The sequence below is a fragment of the Phaethon aethereus genome (assembly GCF_964289735.1).
Source record: "Phaethon aethereus genome assembly, chromosome: 1".
NCBI classification, from domain to species: Eukaryota; Metazoa; Chordata; class Aves; order Phaethontiformes; family Phaethontidae; genus Phaethon; species Phaethon aethereus.
The window spans coordinates 33,776,390-33,793,948 of record NC_138575.1 but is presented as its reverse complement, the minus strand read 5'-3'; the positions used below and the strand labels follow the sequence as shown (position 1 = coordinate 33,793,948).

The 17,559-nt window shown below is 34.5% G+C and overlaps 1 protein-coding gene across 2 annotated transcripts in view; it reads left to right on the top strand.

The window, feature by feature from the left end:
• The window catches only part of GXYLT1 (glucoside xylosyltransferase 1), a gene marked incomplete at its 3' end in the record, with an annotated part of 33,259 nt that extends 21,052 nt beyond the window's left edge, over window positions 1-12,207 (top strand). For both annotated transcript variants that reach the window (XM_082013880.1, XM_082013879.1), the window contains exons 4-8: window positions 744-869; window positions 1,814-2,065; window positions 9,896-10,019; window positions 10,315-10,487; window positions 12,046-12,207. In XM_082013880.1, coding sequence (XP_081870006.1) covers window positions 744-869; window positions 1,814-2,065; window positions 9,896-10,019; window positions 10,315-10,487; window positions 12,046-12,207 — 837 coding nt within the window. The remainder of the gene's footprint in view (window positions 1-743; window positions 870-1,813; window positions 2,066-9,895; window positions 10,020-10,314; window positions 10,488-12,045) is intronic.
• Window positions 12,208-17,559: the final 5,352 nt, after the last annotated feature.

The window sequence follows — 17,559 nt, the reverse complement described above, 5'->3', positions numbered from 1 at the left end:
TGTCACCTTGAATCTGTTAAATGCAAACCTGATGTTCTGAACACAAACCAGTTATTTTGTGTGAGTTTGTTTAAAGTTGGTTTTACAAGAGGAAATAGAGAACTGTCCTTTTTTGTCGCTGTGCTTACAGTATGAGTCAGCCTTACATTGTCTAAACAAAGTGAAACATTAGTCTTTGAAAATGGTAGATATGGTTATGTTTCATTTTAGTAAATTCCAGTTAATTAATATAACATTATGACTAGAGTAGCAGTATTAGAACCTGACTAGTATGCAACTGTGAAGGGTTTTGCTATCTTTGTGCTTAAAATGTCATACTAACTATGACATTAGTATGTTATACATACTAATATATATACACTAATGTCGTAAAAACAGCAACTGTGGCAAAAGTTGGGTAAGGTTATTTTAAATTGAGAAAGACTTCATTTGGTATTTCTCCTGTGGAAACTAGTTGAGGTGGAAAAGTTTTATTGGATGTATTTACTTTTTGTAAATACTAACTTATTTTAATTGCTCTTACTTTTGTATGTGAGCTGATATGATGTGTTTTCTTCTTAGTGGCCCACAGGTGCCACTTTATGTTCAAGTAGTTGACAGATTCTTGTAGTTCAGTAAATATTTCTGTTATGGAGGAGAGGTGTTGAAGTTGTGTTCAATTATCAATTTGAATGGGGGATTGATTTCTTTTATGTAATAGAATTGAACTGAAGTAATCTTTGTGATCTCTTCTTTTCCCATAGCTTGATGACTTCCCCTATGAAGGAAAAGTTAATTACACATTATATCCAATAACGTTTCCAACCGAGAGTGCAGCAGAATGGAAGAAATTGTTTAAACCATGTGCTTCACAAAGGCTATTCTTGCCAGTAAGTTATTCTGTAATAGGACAATACAGAAGTCTGTTTATGAAGAATCAAGCTGTCCTTGTTAATCTAATTTCTGTTTATTTAGTTTCAAATTAAGAACTACTACTACTCCTAAAAGTTAGTTTTATGACATCCTAAAAAACCCTCTGAATTTAACCTTCTTCTGTGGCACTAATACACTATGGAAAAAAAGTCCTTTTCTCACTTGCTGCATTATGGCACAGTATCCTCAGAAAGGCGAGGGGGGTGTGTGTGTGTGTGTATATATATATATGTGTATATATATATATGTGTATATATATATATGTGTGTATATATATATATATATATATATATATATACACACACCCCCCCCATCCTCTCAGAGGTAAAGTTTCCTGCATGTGTGAGTCTGAGAAGTGTTAGAGATAATGAAGCAAGAAATTGTTACCAGAAAGAAATTGAAGCAAGACTATTGTTACCAGAGTGTTTTGTGCAGCCTTTTGTTTGTTCATGTAAGACACTTCAGAAATCATACTTCAGGCTAGGCGAATTGTAGCAGTGGCAGCTGTCTCCCAAATACTGTCTCTTCTGGGGCTCCCTTACACCTCCCCCTTGTTTGATTAGATGCATAGGAAAGCAAGGGAACAGGAGGAAGATAGGAGTAATGTTTCACCTGGCCTTCAACCTACTCCTGAGGAGGCCCAGGGTATAAAATGTAGACTGCGTGCCTCTGCATTACTATTCTATATAAAACCTCTGCTTCACTCTACAAAAATTCTCAAAATGAGAGAAGAAGGAATGATGACAAATTTATGGACTGGAAACTGTCAGTCTAAAGTAAATGTATTTGCACATGACAAAAACGTATTTAAACTTTATTGGGTAATTACAGCAACTTCTGTTTTATGAAGTGAATCTCAATAAAACTTGTAAGTTTGGTTTTAAATTTCTTTCCCTCACAGTTAATCCTCAAAAATGTGGATTCACTACTGTATGTTGATACTGACATCCTGTTTTTGAGACCTGTTGATGATATTTGGTCTTTTCTGGGAAAGTTTAACTCCACACAAATTGCTGCAATGGCACCGGAACATGAAGAGCCTCGTATTGGGTGGTATAATCGCTTTGCTAGACATCCCTATTATGGAGTAACTGGAATAAATTCTGGAGTCATGTTAATGAATATGACACGTATCAGAAGAAAGTATTTCAAGGTACGTATGTTGCTTTTGTTGCATTTTCTGTGGTTTTATATCTTTTAATTCTAATCCTGTTTCAAATTCATGTGGGACAGTATTTTTCAAAATATTTTTCTTGTAATCAGAATAATGCTCTAAAAATACGCTGTGTTTAAAATGGTATCTAACTTGTGTTTTTTAAATGACGTTCATTCTAAGACTTGGAATTCCTGAATTTTAAGTGTGCCTGTTTGTTTTAATTTTAGTTAGTTCTCAGAGATCCTGTGACTCGTTCCAGTCTGCGGTAAATTACACCTGTCAGTAGATGTTCTGGTATTTTTTCTTCACTGTAGAGATCCCAGAAAACAGTTAATGTATACTGTAAACTAACTTTAAAAATGTGTGTAGTAGTATGACCAGGAGGTGGTGCTAAAACATTTAGTAAGTTATTTTAACTGTACAGTTTCCAAATTTTGATCTTTTACATTGTAACCAGGTTATTATCACCTTAAGTATCTTTTGATTTACTTTGAGGTCATAGGTTTTTGTAGAGAAGTAGGTTGATCATGAAAGTACTTTCTAAAGCGGTGCATGCAGCAGCAGCAATGGTCATTGCTTCACAGGTGGGAAGTTTTTTCTTACATACTTGAAACACAAGTACAAAAGCAGGGCTATGTGATTATGGTAGGGGAAAAAGTACTTCTCTGTTTTGATTAGGGAAAAATAATCATGCAGTCAGAAACTATTGGAAAGTGCACCTATAAGAGGAGCAATATAAACTTGCAGTAGTCACTACTTCTCCTACATTTCCAATTTAAGAAAAATTTAGCTTTCATCTTAACATTCTTGCTACGTATTTTTGTTATGGAGATACAGAGCACTTAAGAAAAATGGAGAATGAATTATCAGTTGTAGCTAAGTAGAAAGTTGTAGTAGCTACAGTACATAGTTGTAGTTTCCCCAAGAAGAAAACTCCTCTGTGTATATCAGTGGAATCTTGCATTGTCTACTTTGTTGTTTGTTTGTTTTCCTGATTATAGGATCTGGAGAAATGAAAATATTGAAAAGTATAACAAGAAAAATATGGGACTGAAAACTGTGTATCTTAACCTCTAACAATGCATTTCTGTGTAGTGAATTATTTTTAGTGTGGTAAACTCTGAGATAAGATTGGTCTTTTATTCATACTGTGCCAGAATTCTGGTTGGGCTTCTCAGTACAACTTAGGTTATCAGTTTGTTGGAAACTTTATGCATTTTTATTAAAAGCAGAGTTAAAATTTTCAAAAGTATACAGATTATGTAGGATGCTGAAATTGTCTTTCAAATTAACTGCAGTTTTCTGGAGGACAATATAAAGTCCTTTCTCTTTAACATCTAAAGCTGGTGGTTTCTTAAAATATAAGTCCATATATACAGAATTAAGTAGGTGAAATCATTCATGAATATTTTGAAATTCAAAATGGAATATTACTGCTTTCCCTTGGTACTAGAGGGCTAGAGTATTTTCCAGGTCCGGAAAATATCTGCTACATATTCCTGTTGTTGCCATGTTGTATATCTATTATGCAAGGAAACATGTCAGATTGCTAAACCAAAACCAGCCTTGGAGGAAGTTATTTCTTTAATAATCACTGTTCATTATGGGAGTGAGTATCTGTGATTTATAATGCCTCAACTGTAAGGCAAGGAACAAATCCATACGCTTTTCTCGTGATCCTGCTGGCAAACTTCAGTATACCTAACATGATACACAGTTTCTGGCTAAGTGGGCCACTGGACTTCTTTCTGCAGTGAGGAAGATTGTGTGTCATAACATGGGGAATCAGAATGAAAAAAAGTCTTAAATTGTCGTGAAAACATTCATCTTAATGCTCTTTCTCAGATTGTTCGGTATGTACTGTACTAAGCAAGTCTGCTTGATGAATTGCAGGCTTAGCATTCATACAGTTAAGGGAAAGCAACTGAGACTGGAGTGAGCTACCCAGTGCTGTGCAAGTATACTATATACTCAGAATTACAAAAAGGCACTTGAGAAAGGGAAGCAGAAACAGAGCAAAGCTTCCCAATAGCAAAGCACATGACTCGAAGCCCTTTTTGATGGCTTCAGCTAACAAAAATAAAACATGTAATCAACCCATTCCCCTGCTCCACTTTAGTAATTTTAAATGTTAGGAATATAGCATTTTCTGCCCTTAATGATTAGTCATCATGCTTTGGCATCCTTCCCAGGGCTTTACTGTCATTTCAAACTTAGACTTCCCCTTTGGTGTTTGCATATATACTTCTGGCCCTTGCTTTCACATGTCTTGTGAACTTGCATACTTGTCCAGGAATGCTTGTGTGCACACTGTGGCTATTCCTCAAACATTTGAGACTAGTGGTGCACATAAATAAATATTCTTTCACTTTTGCTTGATAGTAAGAAGCAAAAAAGAAACAAAAAAGACAGTCTGTTCTGTATACCTGGGTGTGGGATGTTTTTTTTGTGTGCAACTTTTAACATGGTTGATGAGAACTTCTTTCATTAAATTCTTCTTTTTTATTCCATTCCTACACCTTTTTTCCCCCCTGCTTTCATCATCCTGTACATCTTTACTGGAGTCTTAGTCTGATTATCTTGAGCAATAAACACAGATAGAATGTTTGGATACATGATGTTTTGACATACATGGATTTTCTGTTTCAGCTGAAGCATTTTGAAATGCCCTCTTTGGATACCCTCTGAGGCCCTTGTATAACAAATTCTGAGCATCTAGGTGTTTTGCCTCTGTCTTGGTATGTTTCTGGCAAGTGTAATGTTTGTTATTTGTTCAAGGTTAAATTTGTAGAGATAGATGTTTTCTCCAGTGTTACTGGCTTGCTAAGACTCTGTGCTAGACCTTGTTGCCAGTGGCCAACATACTTTGCAGTGGACACTTTTTGGTACTGGAAGTCTCAGAATTGTTTCTGACTGGAGACTACCTCATGATTTCTAACCCATGCTGCTGACTTAGTCCTTCCACCTACTGGACACGCTGGAGAGGTGTCCTGTAGTATCAGGCTTGTGGTAGCATGCTCATCCCAGTCAGAACAGTTTGAGGATGTCTAATCAGAGAGCTTCTAGGTTACCTCAAACTTAGGAATGATAGTGCTTCATTGTTCTCCTCTCATATCATAGCTAGATAGTGCAGCCTGGCTAGTGACTAAGCAGGAAGTGAGTTTCTCATATACAATATTGATTACTGACATCTTGGCTTAGCGAGCACTCAGCAGGGGAACCATTTAATTTATGCTCCCCTAGTACCTAGAGTGTGATCCCACAAGCTTGAGGAGCATCACAGAGCCCTAAGATGCACAAGCTCTGTTATGAAACTGCTGTTCATGGAGACTTGCAGAAACTTTTTCGTCTTCAGGTTCCTTGAATATCTTAAAAGGATGATTGGTCAGTGTGAAAAATTGCAAACCTCACAGCAAAACTTGGAAAAGGATTTAGTGTAGTTGAGACTATACATGGTAGGCCTGAGAGAGTGTATGGCTTCCCTTGTTGCTGATGGCAAAGGAGCTACTAGTCTGAAAACTTCAGAGCAGAGGTAAACCAAATTCAGGGCTGGAGACTATCCTAATGCCCCTTGCCAGCAACACTGCAGATGCTGTTGGACCTTACAGGTACTGTCCCATGTCGTGTCCCATTAACTATTGCAGTCAAATACAGTAGAACTAGAAAATGCTTCATTATCTTATAGGAAGGTCTGAATTTGTTCATATATTCATTCAGGAGAATCAACAAATTCATCAAGGAGTATATAAATTCTGGGAATTTTTGTGTCTCTTAAAAGCTGCCTGTAGACCTTTTTGTATGACTGTCTAATGGCTAAGAGCACTTGTCTAAGCAGTGGAAGTTTTGAATCAGGGTATTGCTCCAATATGATGGATTTAAAACTGTATGTTCTTTGTCTATTGTAGTTTCTTCTGCCCAAAATTACAGGCTGAGCTGCTTGAGGCCTTTAAGCATCTTTCTTCTGTTGTCACATTGATTTGTAAGAGTCAGGAGGAACTAGAAGATGAATAAATAAAAAGAAGTGGAGACTTTAGCCAATGGTTACAGTGCTCACCTGGGTAGCAGAAAACCTGTAGTTCCATGTATTGATCCAGGATTAAGTCTTTTATCCTTGTATTTATTCAAGCCTCAACGTTCTCAGGACTGTCAGGTCTGTTAATTTCAGACAAGCATTCTAGCTATTTGGCTATTTATGGTACCTAATGGAAGTTGTCACTGCTGGTCCTGTTTTACCTGTCGTGTGCATTTTGAGACTCTGTGCATATATACATATATATGCATACATGTGTATACATATGAACAGATACATATGCATGCATATATATGTTATTCAATAACATATATATGGTCATTAGTACGTAACTGGACATAAGACTAGAACTGGTAATGAAGCTTCTGATTGATAGTGCCTGCCTGTTGGCTTTGCTAAGCAGCAATTAGAAAATGGGAATGTAAAACATGCAACAGTATTTAGGAGATGAAAGAAGTAATAGTAGGTGACTTTATCTACATGTATGTGAATATAAAAAACTTTTAAACGCGAAGAGATGTAGCAAATACTGCAGATATGGTGTTTTAACAAAAGTCCTAGACCAGTGAGGCTTTGTGAATAGAGAACAATGACTTTTATCAAATTTATTAAGAAACTCAGTTGTTGTGATGCCTGAGACGTGGGCAGTCATGGAAAGGAATGAGCTACTAGAAAATCAAACAGGCCCCAAACAAAATAACTTCAGGTAGTGTGTGCAAACCAGAGGTTCATGGGTATGCTTTAGACCAAAAAAGATCAAAGTTCAGAGAGTTTCTGTGACCTAAGCCATTATATGCTTTGTTTTTTTACCATTCAGTATTGCTTAAGGCTATAGTTCCAAGAAATATGGTCAGCCTGTGCAAAAGCTAATTGCTTCAAAAAGGAAGGTTCCCATCTCTTACCAGCTCTTTTCCCTGCCTTTCTTATTTACTTTGTCCTAGCCTCTGGTGTTTGGTCCCTTCTATGATTCAATTAAATTTGGTAACAGTAGAAAAAAGAAATCCTTCTGTAGGGTTAGTGAAGTAAATCAGCACACAGAAACATCTAGTAAGTGTTAGCACTACTCTGTTAATGCAAAAACAGGAGAGTCATGTAACCAGAAGGAGGAGGGCTTGCTCTCATTTGGCGTTAAGGAAATTTAAATTGGTCAACTGTTTGTGGTACACAGCTGCAGTTTCTTTAGATATTGCTGTATGATTTGAGTATTTTTCCTCAGCTTTATATTTTCCTACTAGATTTAAGAGAGGTAATACTAGGTTGCTACAAGCTAAATGTGACAGCTCATACAAGTCTGACTTCTGCCTTGGCCAGGCAGAAGTCTTCTGGGACAGAAATCAGTAATAACCAAACTAATTAAAGCACAGCATCTAAACCATAAAAACATTTAGGAGAATGTCTTATTGTCCTTATGTATATTTTGTTCTTACACATTTTCTTCCACTCAAAAAAACCTGGAATTTTGAGGTTTCATAATGCCATCTGTATCAACTTGATGGCATCACAGAAATGCCCACTACCATTGTGGATTTTATTCTTCAACCTCTTTAACCTTCTTTGCAACTTGTTGAATACTGGAGATGAGGTTTATATTCTGGAAATCCTTTACTTATCACAGAGTTACTTTTTCTTGTACTTACTTGAGTAACTTTTGAAAAGCAATTCTTTCATAAATTTTGATTTAACTTGAACATTCTACTTCTCACACTGTTTGACCTCACTACAAGTTACAGTAGAATTTTAAAGAAGGAGGTTGTATAACTATTCAAATAGTCTCTCTTGCTCTGTGTTTCCTACACTGGTTTCATTTATACATCAGTATTAATAAATTAATATATAATTATTTTTATTTATGCAAAGGTTATTGAAATATTACAGTTTCCAATACTTAACTCTGATAGCGTTATTTGTCAAGTAGTATTGCTTCTAGATGTCTGGCAGTGTGCTATACGCTGTTACCTGCTTTACATCTTCTTGGGATATACTCTGGATTTCACTGCTATTAAAACTACACAAGTTAAATGAAAATTATAAGAAATAATTACTTTAACAATTTAAAGTATTTCTATGGGTTGCTCCAAAACTTTATTTACTACTGTATATTCTTATAATGATTATCCTGGTATCAGTGAGCTAATTTAATTCTGTTTTTAATTCGTAGTGCTGAGTCTTATGTTTAAACCTTAGGTCAATATTCTGTGGATGACAAAGTTCAGGTGAGGGCGTAATCTTTATCCACTGTGATTTAGTCTGATGGATTTGCTTTTTGGAAGGTTTTAGCTTGGTGTTAAGCCTGTGTTTTCTTCTGTTTAATCACATTGCACTGAGCCTAATGATAATTCTTGCTAGAGAAGAATTCTCTTGTGCATTTCTTATGCCTGCTTTCATCGAATACTTGCAAGCAATCATAGTCATAAATTTTTTAGGACAGAAGGGACTGCAATATTCCGTTTGGCTTCTTATATAATATAAGCTATAGATCTTTTTTGTATTAATTCTTGTCTGAAATCTGATAGTATTTCTTTTTTTAGTCTTCAATTCTGAAAGCCCTTCAGATTTGATAGCTGAAATGATTTGAGGAAAGACTAAAAACTGAACTGCATTATTTTTGCACTTTCTAGTTTGTCAGTGGAAAGCTTCGAGCAGAAAGTCTTTGATACTATAATTCTAAAACTGAATATTTTGCTCCTGGTAATCTCTTCTGTTTTTTAACATGGTGTTTCTGCATACAGATTCCAAACCATACTTGAGTTCCAATTTAATTTTTTATTTTTGGCAACTTGATTAAAAAGAGTCAAGGATTCAGTCCTGTCCTTGTTCAGGAATTTTCTCTCTTTGGGACTTAGTGTTATTCCATCCTCACTCTCCTAGCTCAAGTAGAAGGTACGGAGTGAGCAGCCTTGTTCCTTTTCTGTTCTAGTAGAGCTTAAATGTGGTGTAAAGATAAGAAATTAGCTCTAGAATATGTAACCTGTTATACTGCAGATGGTAACCCCTTTGGTAACATGGAGTTCAGTGTAGGCCAGCTTACTCCCAAGTAGCACGTCCTCAGCCAAACCTTTAGAAGAATTCCTTCTCCTTTGAGGTGATTTTGCTAAATCAAGAATTTGAGAAGTAATAGCTGTTGGTTTAGAGTCTTACTGCCTTTTGCTGGTGAAAACTTGTGCCTTTGTTGTGGAAGTTCAAGTTCAGTAACTAAAAAAATTAGTTAATGAAAATTCTTTTTAAAACCTTTGACGGATTTCCGTAATTTTGTACACTGCTTTGTAGCCAATATTTTTTAGCTGTATGTGTTTGGAAGTATTTAATAATTAATTTTATATTGATCTGTTTTGAAATTTTTGAAGGTAACTTTAAAACCTCTGTGATAAAGACAGAGAACTTGCATGAGGTGTAGATATTTAAATTGTGCCCATCTACTTGCATGCATCACTTAAATGCAGTTTTTGTGCTAGATCCTTCTGGTGTATTAAAAAAACCCCTTGTTATTTCTTAGAACTCTTGGTTTAAGATGTTTGAGAGAAATCTTGAAGATAAAAATTTAATGTCACAGTTAAATAGAAGTAGGAGCTGCGTATAATTTTCTTTATCATAAGATAATAATTGACAAATAAACAATATTGGAAGTGTCCATAACTATTTTCCTTACATGTGCTGATTTGTTTAAAAGGAAGAAATCATCTATACTTTTGACATTTGTGACTTTGAAAAGCAAATTGCTGCGATTCCATAAGGCATTTCTTCCTTTATAGGTATAATTATCCTGAATGTGTGTTGTTTTGCTTTGTTTTGTTTAATAGAATGATATGACACCAGTCAGGTTACAGTGGGCAGAAATTCTTATGCCACTGCTGAAGAAGTACAAGTTGAACATAACATGGGGTGATCAGGATCTATTGAACATTATGTTTTTTCACAATCCAGGTAAGTCCACATTGATTCTAACATGACAAAGTTGATTGTTTTCTATGATGTTCAAAATTCCAAGAAAATACTCTTTTAGCAGGCTTTTCAATGAAGTTATTCGATGGACTTTTCATTACTTTTGTTTTCTGAAAGTGTTTTACTTTGAGAGGCAGTGTTAGAGCTTGCTAGAGTGTAATTAGCTGTTAGGTTTCAAAACAACTATACTGAAATTTATAAAGCAGCCGTGAGAAGATTAATGTATTTCTTGAAACAATTTTGATACTTAATCCAGAGTTTCATTTTTTCTGCACAGAAAGTCTTTATGTTTTTCCTTGCCAATGGAATTATCGGCCTGACCACTGCATCTATGGAAGCAATTGTAAGGAAGCTGAAGAAGAAGGTATATTTATTCTTCATGGAAACAGAGGTGTTTACCATGATGATAAACAACCAACTTTTAGGGCTGTCTATGAAGCAATAAGAAATGTAAGTGTTTTCAGCATTGTACTTGTGCAAAGTTATTTTGTATTATTGTATTTTTATCTACAGTGCTGCATGTATTTTGGAGGTTTTGTGTTACAAAGTAGTTTTTTTTATTTTTTAAGTAATATTAAGTATTTCACCAATTTTTCATTTACTGCTTGGATACAATTCCAGTGTATTCCTTTTGTGACAAGCATCTTTTGAAACATTGTATAGATGATGTCTAGGTTAGGATTCTAAAATATTGCCTATAGTTGTCAATCTTTATTTAAAAGGCTTTATTCTTATTCCTTTAATAAATACATCTAGTAAATGGTTTCTGTGAGCATTTGGAGATCACCAGAACGCTTCATTTTTCTGGAGATTCTAAAATGCAGAAAAAACCTTCTGCTTCTTCCCAAGGCTTGTGTGTGTTTACTGCAACATTTTAACATGTAATTGTAGCTAGATTTGGATTGTAGAAAATTTTTTTTTACACTGTTTTGACCTTTTCTAGAAATTTGGTGTATTAACATGTTGCTGTTCCTTTAAGTACTAAGCACAGTGACTTTTCATTCTGCAAATAAGTCATCTAATAAACTATTTATCACTACATCAGTATACTCACTGAAGAGCTGTAAAATTTAGCACTGATGCACATTTTAATGTAGCAGGCTATTGTGTGTGTATAACCTTCCAAAATCAATAGTATATTTTAATGGTACTTTATTACATGTTGTCATATGGATATAAAAATGAAGAAAAGTACTTTTGGGGGTCTGAGAATACATTGCAGGGAAAGTGAATGTGTTTCCATAAAAATACGATTTCTTTGTTTCCTTTGAGCATTGTCAAAAACCGAAGAAAAAATTATTTCTTTTTATTTATGATCCCATTTGGTTTATGAAGATGTCAGAGAAAGTATGTAAAACACTGCTGATTCAGTGGTAATAAGATGAACAAAATAATGTTACTTTGAAATGCTGTTTTAGCTTATCATTTGTTTATAAAAAATATTGCACAGTTGCATTAATGACTTCTTTATTTCATGTCCATGTTAAACATAGTATGTGTTTGACCATCATTCAGTTTAATAAAACTTCAGTAGTACCACTTTTCATACTGTTGCTTCATTGTAATTTGGTAAGAATTGTATTCCTTAAAAGTTATATGTCATTCAAGAAAGTCACTGTTCAATAAACAAGCAGAAATCATTTTAGATCTGTAAATTTTCAATTTAATAAGGTAATTTTAAATTACTTCCTTGCCTGTCTGGATGTGTTCATTGTTTATTTTAAAAAAAAAAAGTCATGCTTGTTAAGGTTATTGAAAGTGTTAGAGAATATTTCTGTAATTTAGAAGTGTTTTTCTAATATTGTATTCAGAAGCTCTGAGTTCTTTAATAAAACCATTTAAAAAACAAGTAAAAACAACAGCCCTCCCCCCCAAAAGTAAACATTTAATAAACCTATAGAAAGCAAATACTATGTTCAGAGGCATTTTTATAAAACGCTTTAGTAATTCTGAATGATGACACACTTCCATATTGACCTTAAATCTCCTTTTCTTAACCTTTTTACAGTATTCCTTTAGAGGTGATCTAGTTCGTTCCCTGTTGCAGCCCCTGGAACTGGAATTAAGGAAAACCATGCATACATACTGTGGAAGAGTATACAAAGTGTTCATAAAGCAGCTAACAAAAAGCATAAGAGACTTGTATGCCAGAGGATCAAAGGGAAGGTGATTTTTACTCCAAGCTGTTAAATCAAGAGACTGAATCAACATACTTGTCAAAAGGTGCAAAAATTCTAATATGGCTTGAATTAGCTCTTAATGTACCCAGATAAAAGTTTACTAGCATACATAAAAATGAAGAAAATACTCATGTAATGAAGAAGAGGAACTTTTTTATGCAAAGGTGATTTTTTTTCTGTTTTGAACTTTAATCACTGCTAACATTTATCTTGGATCCAATGATTTGGGTGTTACTGGCTTCTGTGGTCCGTAGTTTTAGTCTATATAATTCAGTTATCTAATGATGAAATGAACAAGGAAGAAATGAAGATGGCTTTATTTGGGAGTGTACCTCATATGTTGTCTAAAATTCTGTAAAACTGTGAATGTAGCAATAACTGAGTCAGCAGCACTAATCTCACTTTGAAGGTGTGAGCCTTTATGTAAACAAAGTTGTTTACAAGTGCAGAAAATACTCTGTTTTCAAAGAAATGTGATATAATCATTGACAATCTGTATGTGCCTTTATATGTTCATCTCTTAAATATTGAAGTACTGTTTTGACAATCTTGTTTTGCTTATCTTAGATGTCAACTGCACACTACAATTACGATTTTTTGGGAAACTCAAGTTTTGCAGCTTTATAGGGCATTTTGGAAGTAGAAAAAAACAAACAGTGGAAAGCTGTTGCTGTTATGTTCCCTTCCTAAGAATTATTACCTAATGATTATTATAAAGTATTTAGTACCTAAACGTGAAGAGCTGTATAAGAGTTCTGATGCTTCATCAGACTCTATATTAGATGAGTTTCTTAGAGAATATATCCTGTTACCATATGTTTTTAATAACGTGGCTTTAAAGTAGTTTTGGGGCAGATCCTCAACTACGTGAATGCATTACTGTCAGTAGGGTGATAGTGATTTACAACAGGTAGAGAATTAAACTTTCTTTAGTTACCTTAGTGGAAAAAAAAATCTGTTTATGTAATACAAACTTTTTTCAGAGAAAAAGATGAAGAAAAAGGCTGAGTTCTGGTATTATAGTAAAATATTATTTAAACTTGCATGGTATGAAATGTATTTGTAAAGTATATTTGAACTTGGATAACCTGTCTAACTGAGATGAAGTCTTCATAAAGTGAGTTTTTGGATTTCAGGAAAGTTCCTGTGTATTGAACATGGAGGATCCACTCACTGACTTGCACCTTCATCCCAACCCAATTTTAGAAGCTTAATTTTTGTGGCTCTTTCTTTGTTAAAAGCAGGCTGGCTCTGACTCCCAGATCCATGTGAGCTGGATGAATGCTTTAGCAGCAGAAAAACACACTCCATTGTAAGCAGAGTTTATATTCTGCTCCTAATCTCCCTGCTGGCTCAGGGTGTAAATTTCTGGGATGGAAGCTAGGAAGCAGTGGGCCTTGCATGTACTTACGGTCTCCTTTCCTTGCTATGTAACCTTTTGAAGTCTGAAAATTTAGAAATCTGTGTGAAGGTGAATACTGTTATTGACTGATTTTTTACAATATGCAATGCATTATTTTTTTACATAAATACTGATTTTTATATCAATTTGTCTTGAGCTTTTTTTTACTTGTACTGTGTGTATTTAAAAATTCTTTCTTTCAGCCTGTTTTTTTGTGTTTGTCTTTGCAGAAGCTTTCAGTTTTGAATTCATTTTGAGCATGTGGTGTGCATGTGAAGATACTGCTTAAAACCCAATGAGCCATTTTAGAAAAAAAAAGTGGAATGCGAACATTAGCAGCAACCCTTCCACTTAAATTTCAGTTTTCGTGGGGGTTAGGAAAAAAAGGGTTAATACTGAAGCTTATGATACGATAAAAATTCTTACTTTGTGCTTATTTCAGTAGAAGTTTACTTAGCATATTACAAATAGCAAAGTATACTGCCTTATGCCATAGTTTTTGTTTAGTTTTTGTTAATATAAAATTAAACAACTCACCTCGACTATCCATTCCCAAGTAACACTCATGAACACTTCAGAAAACTTAAAAAAAAAAGAATCAAGTGTTTATTGTCTTCCATTAAGTAACTCCAGAGTATTTGCCTGTTTCAAATAAATTTTGAAATCCCTATGTCTTAAATTTAGAAAGAAGACCTAACTTTAAAAACAAATCTGTCTTACAAAGAAAAAATTTGGAGGCAGTAAGAAGACTGGAAAACCAAGTAATGTGATAAAAACCAGATATTCCCAAACATTTCAATACTTGATTTGTAAAGTTCTATGCATATAACTGTATAAACGTACATCTAGCCTGCGAATCTTTAATTGCTTCTAGTTTTAGAAACATTGCTTTTTCTGCAGACACAGTAAGTAACCAATAAAATACAGATATGAAAATTACATAACTTAAGAAATCCAATTTTTAATGATTTATTTATTATAAAATTATTTAATGCTGATAGAAGTGTAAAGTTTCATAGAAAAATGTAAACGTCAGGAAACATACATTCAGGTTAAGTTAAGACAAATCTGTTTTAATGCTTGATTTCTGTCTATATTGGTACTGTTATTCTGTCTCTGTTTAAAGGGATCACAGTCTCATGGTAGAAGAGATCTAACTGAAGATGTGTGATCTCCTTTGTATGAAATCCTGTCTCTCTCTGCAGGTGGTATAAAAGGCCAGCTATCCCTTAATGAGACTGAAACATCCTTATGTATGGTACTTGTACCTCTGCCTGTATAAGCCTTAGAAAAATATTTTTCTAAAGTAATTTGTAGTTTTTCCAAAATTTAGACTGAAGGTGACCTTACTGCCAGTTGAATTGATTCTGGTAAGCTTTTGATTTAAATTTAGAAGGGTTAAGAAAAGAGGTTTAGAAGGAAGAAAAAAAATATTTTTCCTTATTCTGATTTTAAACAGATTTTAAAGCAATATGGAGTTGCCTTTTGCTGGTTTTGACCTAAATTTGCTCAATCTATAAACTTCTGGCAAAATGTTGTTTGGAAAACTGAACTGTCAGCATTTTTGTTGATTTGTACCCGGTTTCTGTCCGTACTAGACATACTCCAACCACACAGGCTTTCCACACTTCTGACTGTGCACTTTCTATAACAGGATGACTGAGAAGCCAGTTGTCTGTCTTTTCCTCCTCCCAAATCGTACTTTCTATATAGACAGCATGGAAAAGGAAATAACTGCCATGTAGTTGTGGGAGGAGGGAAGGGTCTGGGTCTGCTTGGGATGTTCAGAAGCAGAACATGTAAGAGGCAAAGCTGAATGTATAATGAATTATCTGTATGTGCATTACTGGGGGCTCTGAGTGAAAATAGGAATGAAGCAGAGCTGCTCATTTGCTCACATTTATGAATGTGATGGTATTATGACATATGATTATATGAATGTGGTGGATTAAATAGGGTGAAACTGAGAAGTAAAACTAGGCTTCTACTTTTTTTAGCTTATCTGTAGAAAACACTAGACTTCTGGTTTCTTCTACCTGGTTTATAAAGGTGTCTCCGAATGCATGGACATATCTAGAATCTTCATTTCTTAGAAATCTTAAGTTCTTTTTCATTGTCCAGTTCCTGTTTCAAATTAAAAGGTGTTAAACCTGCTTGATAGTTGAAAAATACCCATTTACTGACTGTATAATAATTTTTTTTAACCTGGTTAAGTGGAATACTCAGTATAATTTAAGTGAATGTAGGCTGTTTGTGTCTCCATTTATTTTTTTAAAATAAATTATCCATTTTGAATAGTTTTTTTTTTACATTCTCTCCTGTGGTATCTAATGTGATTACCATAATTATCATTACTTCCCTGCACACTTCACTACTGTGTGAATGGATGGCATTTGGGATAGCTCCAGTAATTTTGTGTATTAAAGTAAGTTGCAGAGAACTATGATGTGAGGGTATTGCTTTTTCTTTATTAGAAGGAAGTGGATTCTTCTGTAGCATAGACAGTAGAAGTATGAAATAATGGGAAGGTACTTCAAGGATCTTGGAACAGAACTTAGATGTATCTTATGTGGTTGTTGCTGTCAGTCTAAGTACTTCAGTGCACAGAAACACTCAGTGATGTCATAACTTGTATTTTTCAAAAGGAACCTTAGGTGTTTTTCTGTCATGTTTCTAATTTCTTTGGATATCTTCTGTCCTGTTTCTTTTTTGGCACTTAAGTTCTATCCAGCTGAATTTATCTATATATTTGAGAAGAATAACTTAAATTTCTACAAAGTTTTGCACAAATAACAGCCAAGTTATTTGTTCAAGTGGGCAAGGCATGAACCCAGCAAGTAAAATTCAAAAAAACTAAATAGTGTATATACTTTTAAGTCCCTTAGAAAAATGAAAAATGTTGTTTGATACAAGTTTTAGCTTTACAGAGAAACACTTAACAACTTGCTTACTGTATTTAACTGCCACATCTTAATGCGAGATAATTTTCTATAGAAATGCAGGTTGCCTCACAGTTGCTTTGTAGTCCCAGTAGACTACTAGAAACTATTACTCAGGTTTTAAAAACAGAAGATGTTTGCAGAGGTAATAGTGAATTTTCCACTTCAGGAAGTGAGGGGAAATATAATTTTTAAGTAGTTCTCAAAATGTCTCTCTTGTAACCACTTAGTGGATCTATGTAAGAACAGCTTGTCCTCCAAGGTTGTCATAAAATTTAAGATTTGTGTTTCTCCAATGCATTTTTAAGCCTCTGTGGGTCTATTAAAATTTTAAATTTCTTGAAGGAATATTAAGCAATCAGAAATTCTTGCGTTGAAGAAGTCCAGTAGTGTCTCTTCAGTTTTGCAGTTGCTTTATGCACAGCTGCATTCAATTCTTTAGAGTCCTCAATTAAACTTACGAATGTGCATCTTCCTGTATATTTGCTAGCAAATTTGTACAAGGCTTCTTTCTTCTCCCCTCTCTCCTTTCCCTGCACTGCTTTTTAAAAGATAATCACTAAGCTCTTCTTTCATTTGAATGCTTATAAAAATGACAGGAGATGTTACTACAGGTCTCTTTGCAGAGACCTGTAATTAAAGGAGGACCTGCAGTCCTACTGTGGTTGAATTTTTTTTTTTTTTCCTTCGTATTGCTATTTGAGGCTGTTCAGGTGGGAGGAATTTTTGAGCATTTAGTAAAGTTGTTATGTTTCTTGAGTGATCAAGTAGTAGTTTCTTCCCTGAATCAATGAATATCGCTGTCCTCTATGATAGATGCTTGGCTGTTGTCTGCCTACTTGATCTATATGTTTGCAAGTTCCTTTAATCAAAACGGTGACTGTCACTTCTAGATCTGGATTTTAAAGACTCATCCCATATCTGGGCGCCACCTTAATTGCACAAACCAGGGACCTAACCTTTTTCCTCTTCTAGATGTCCATCTTTGATTTCATTTCCGT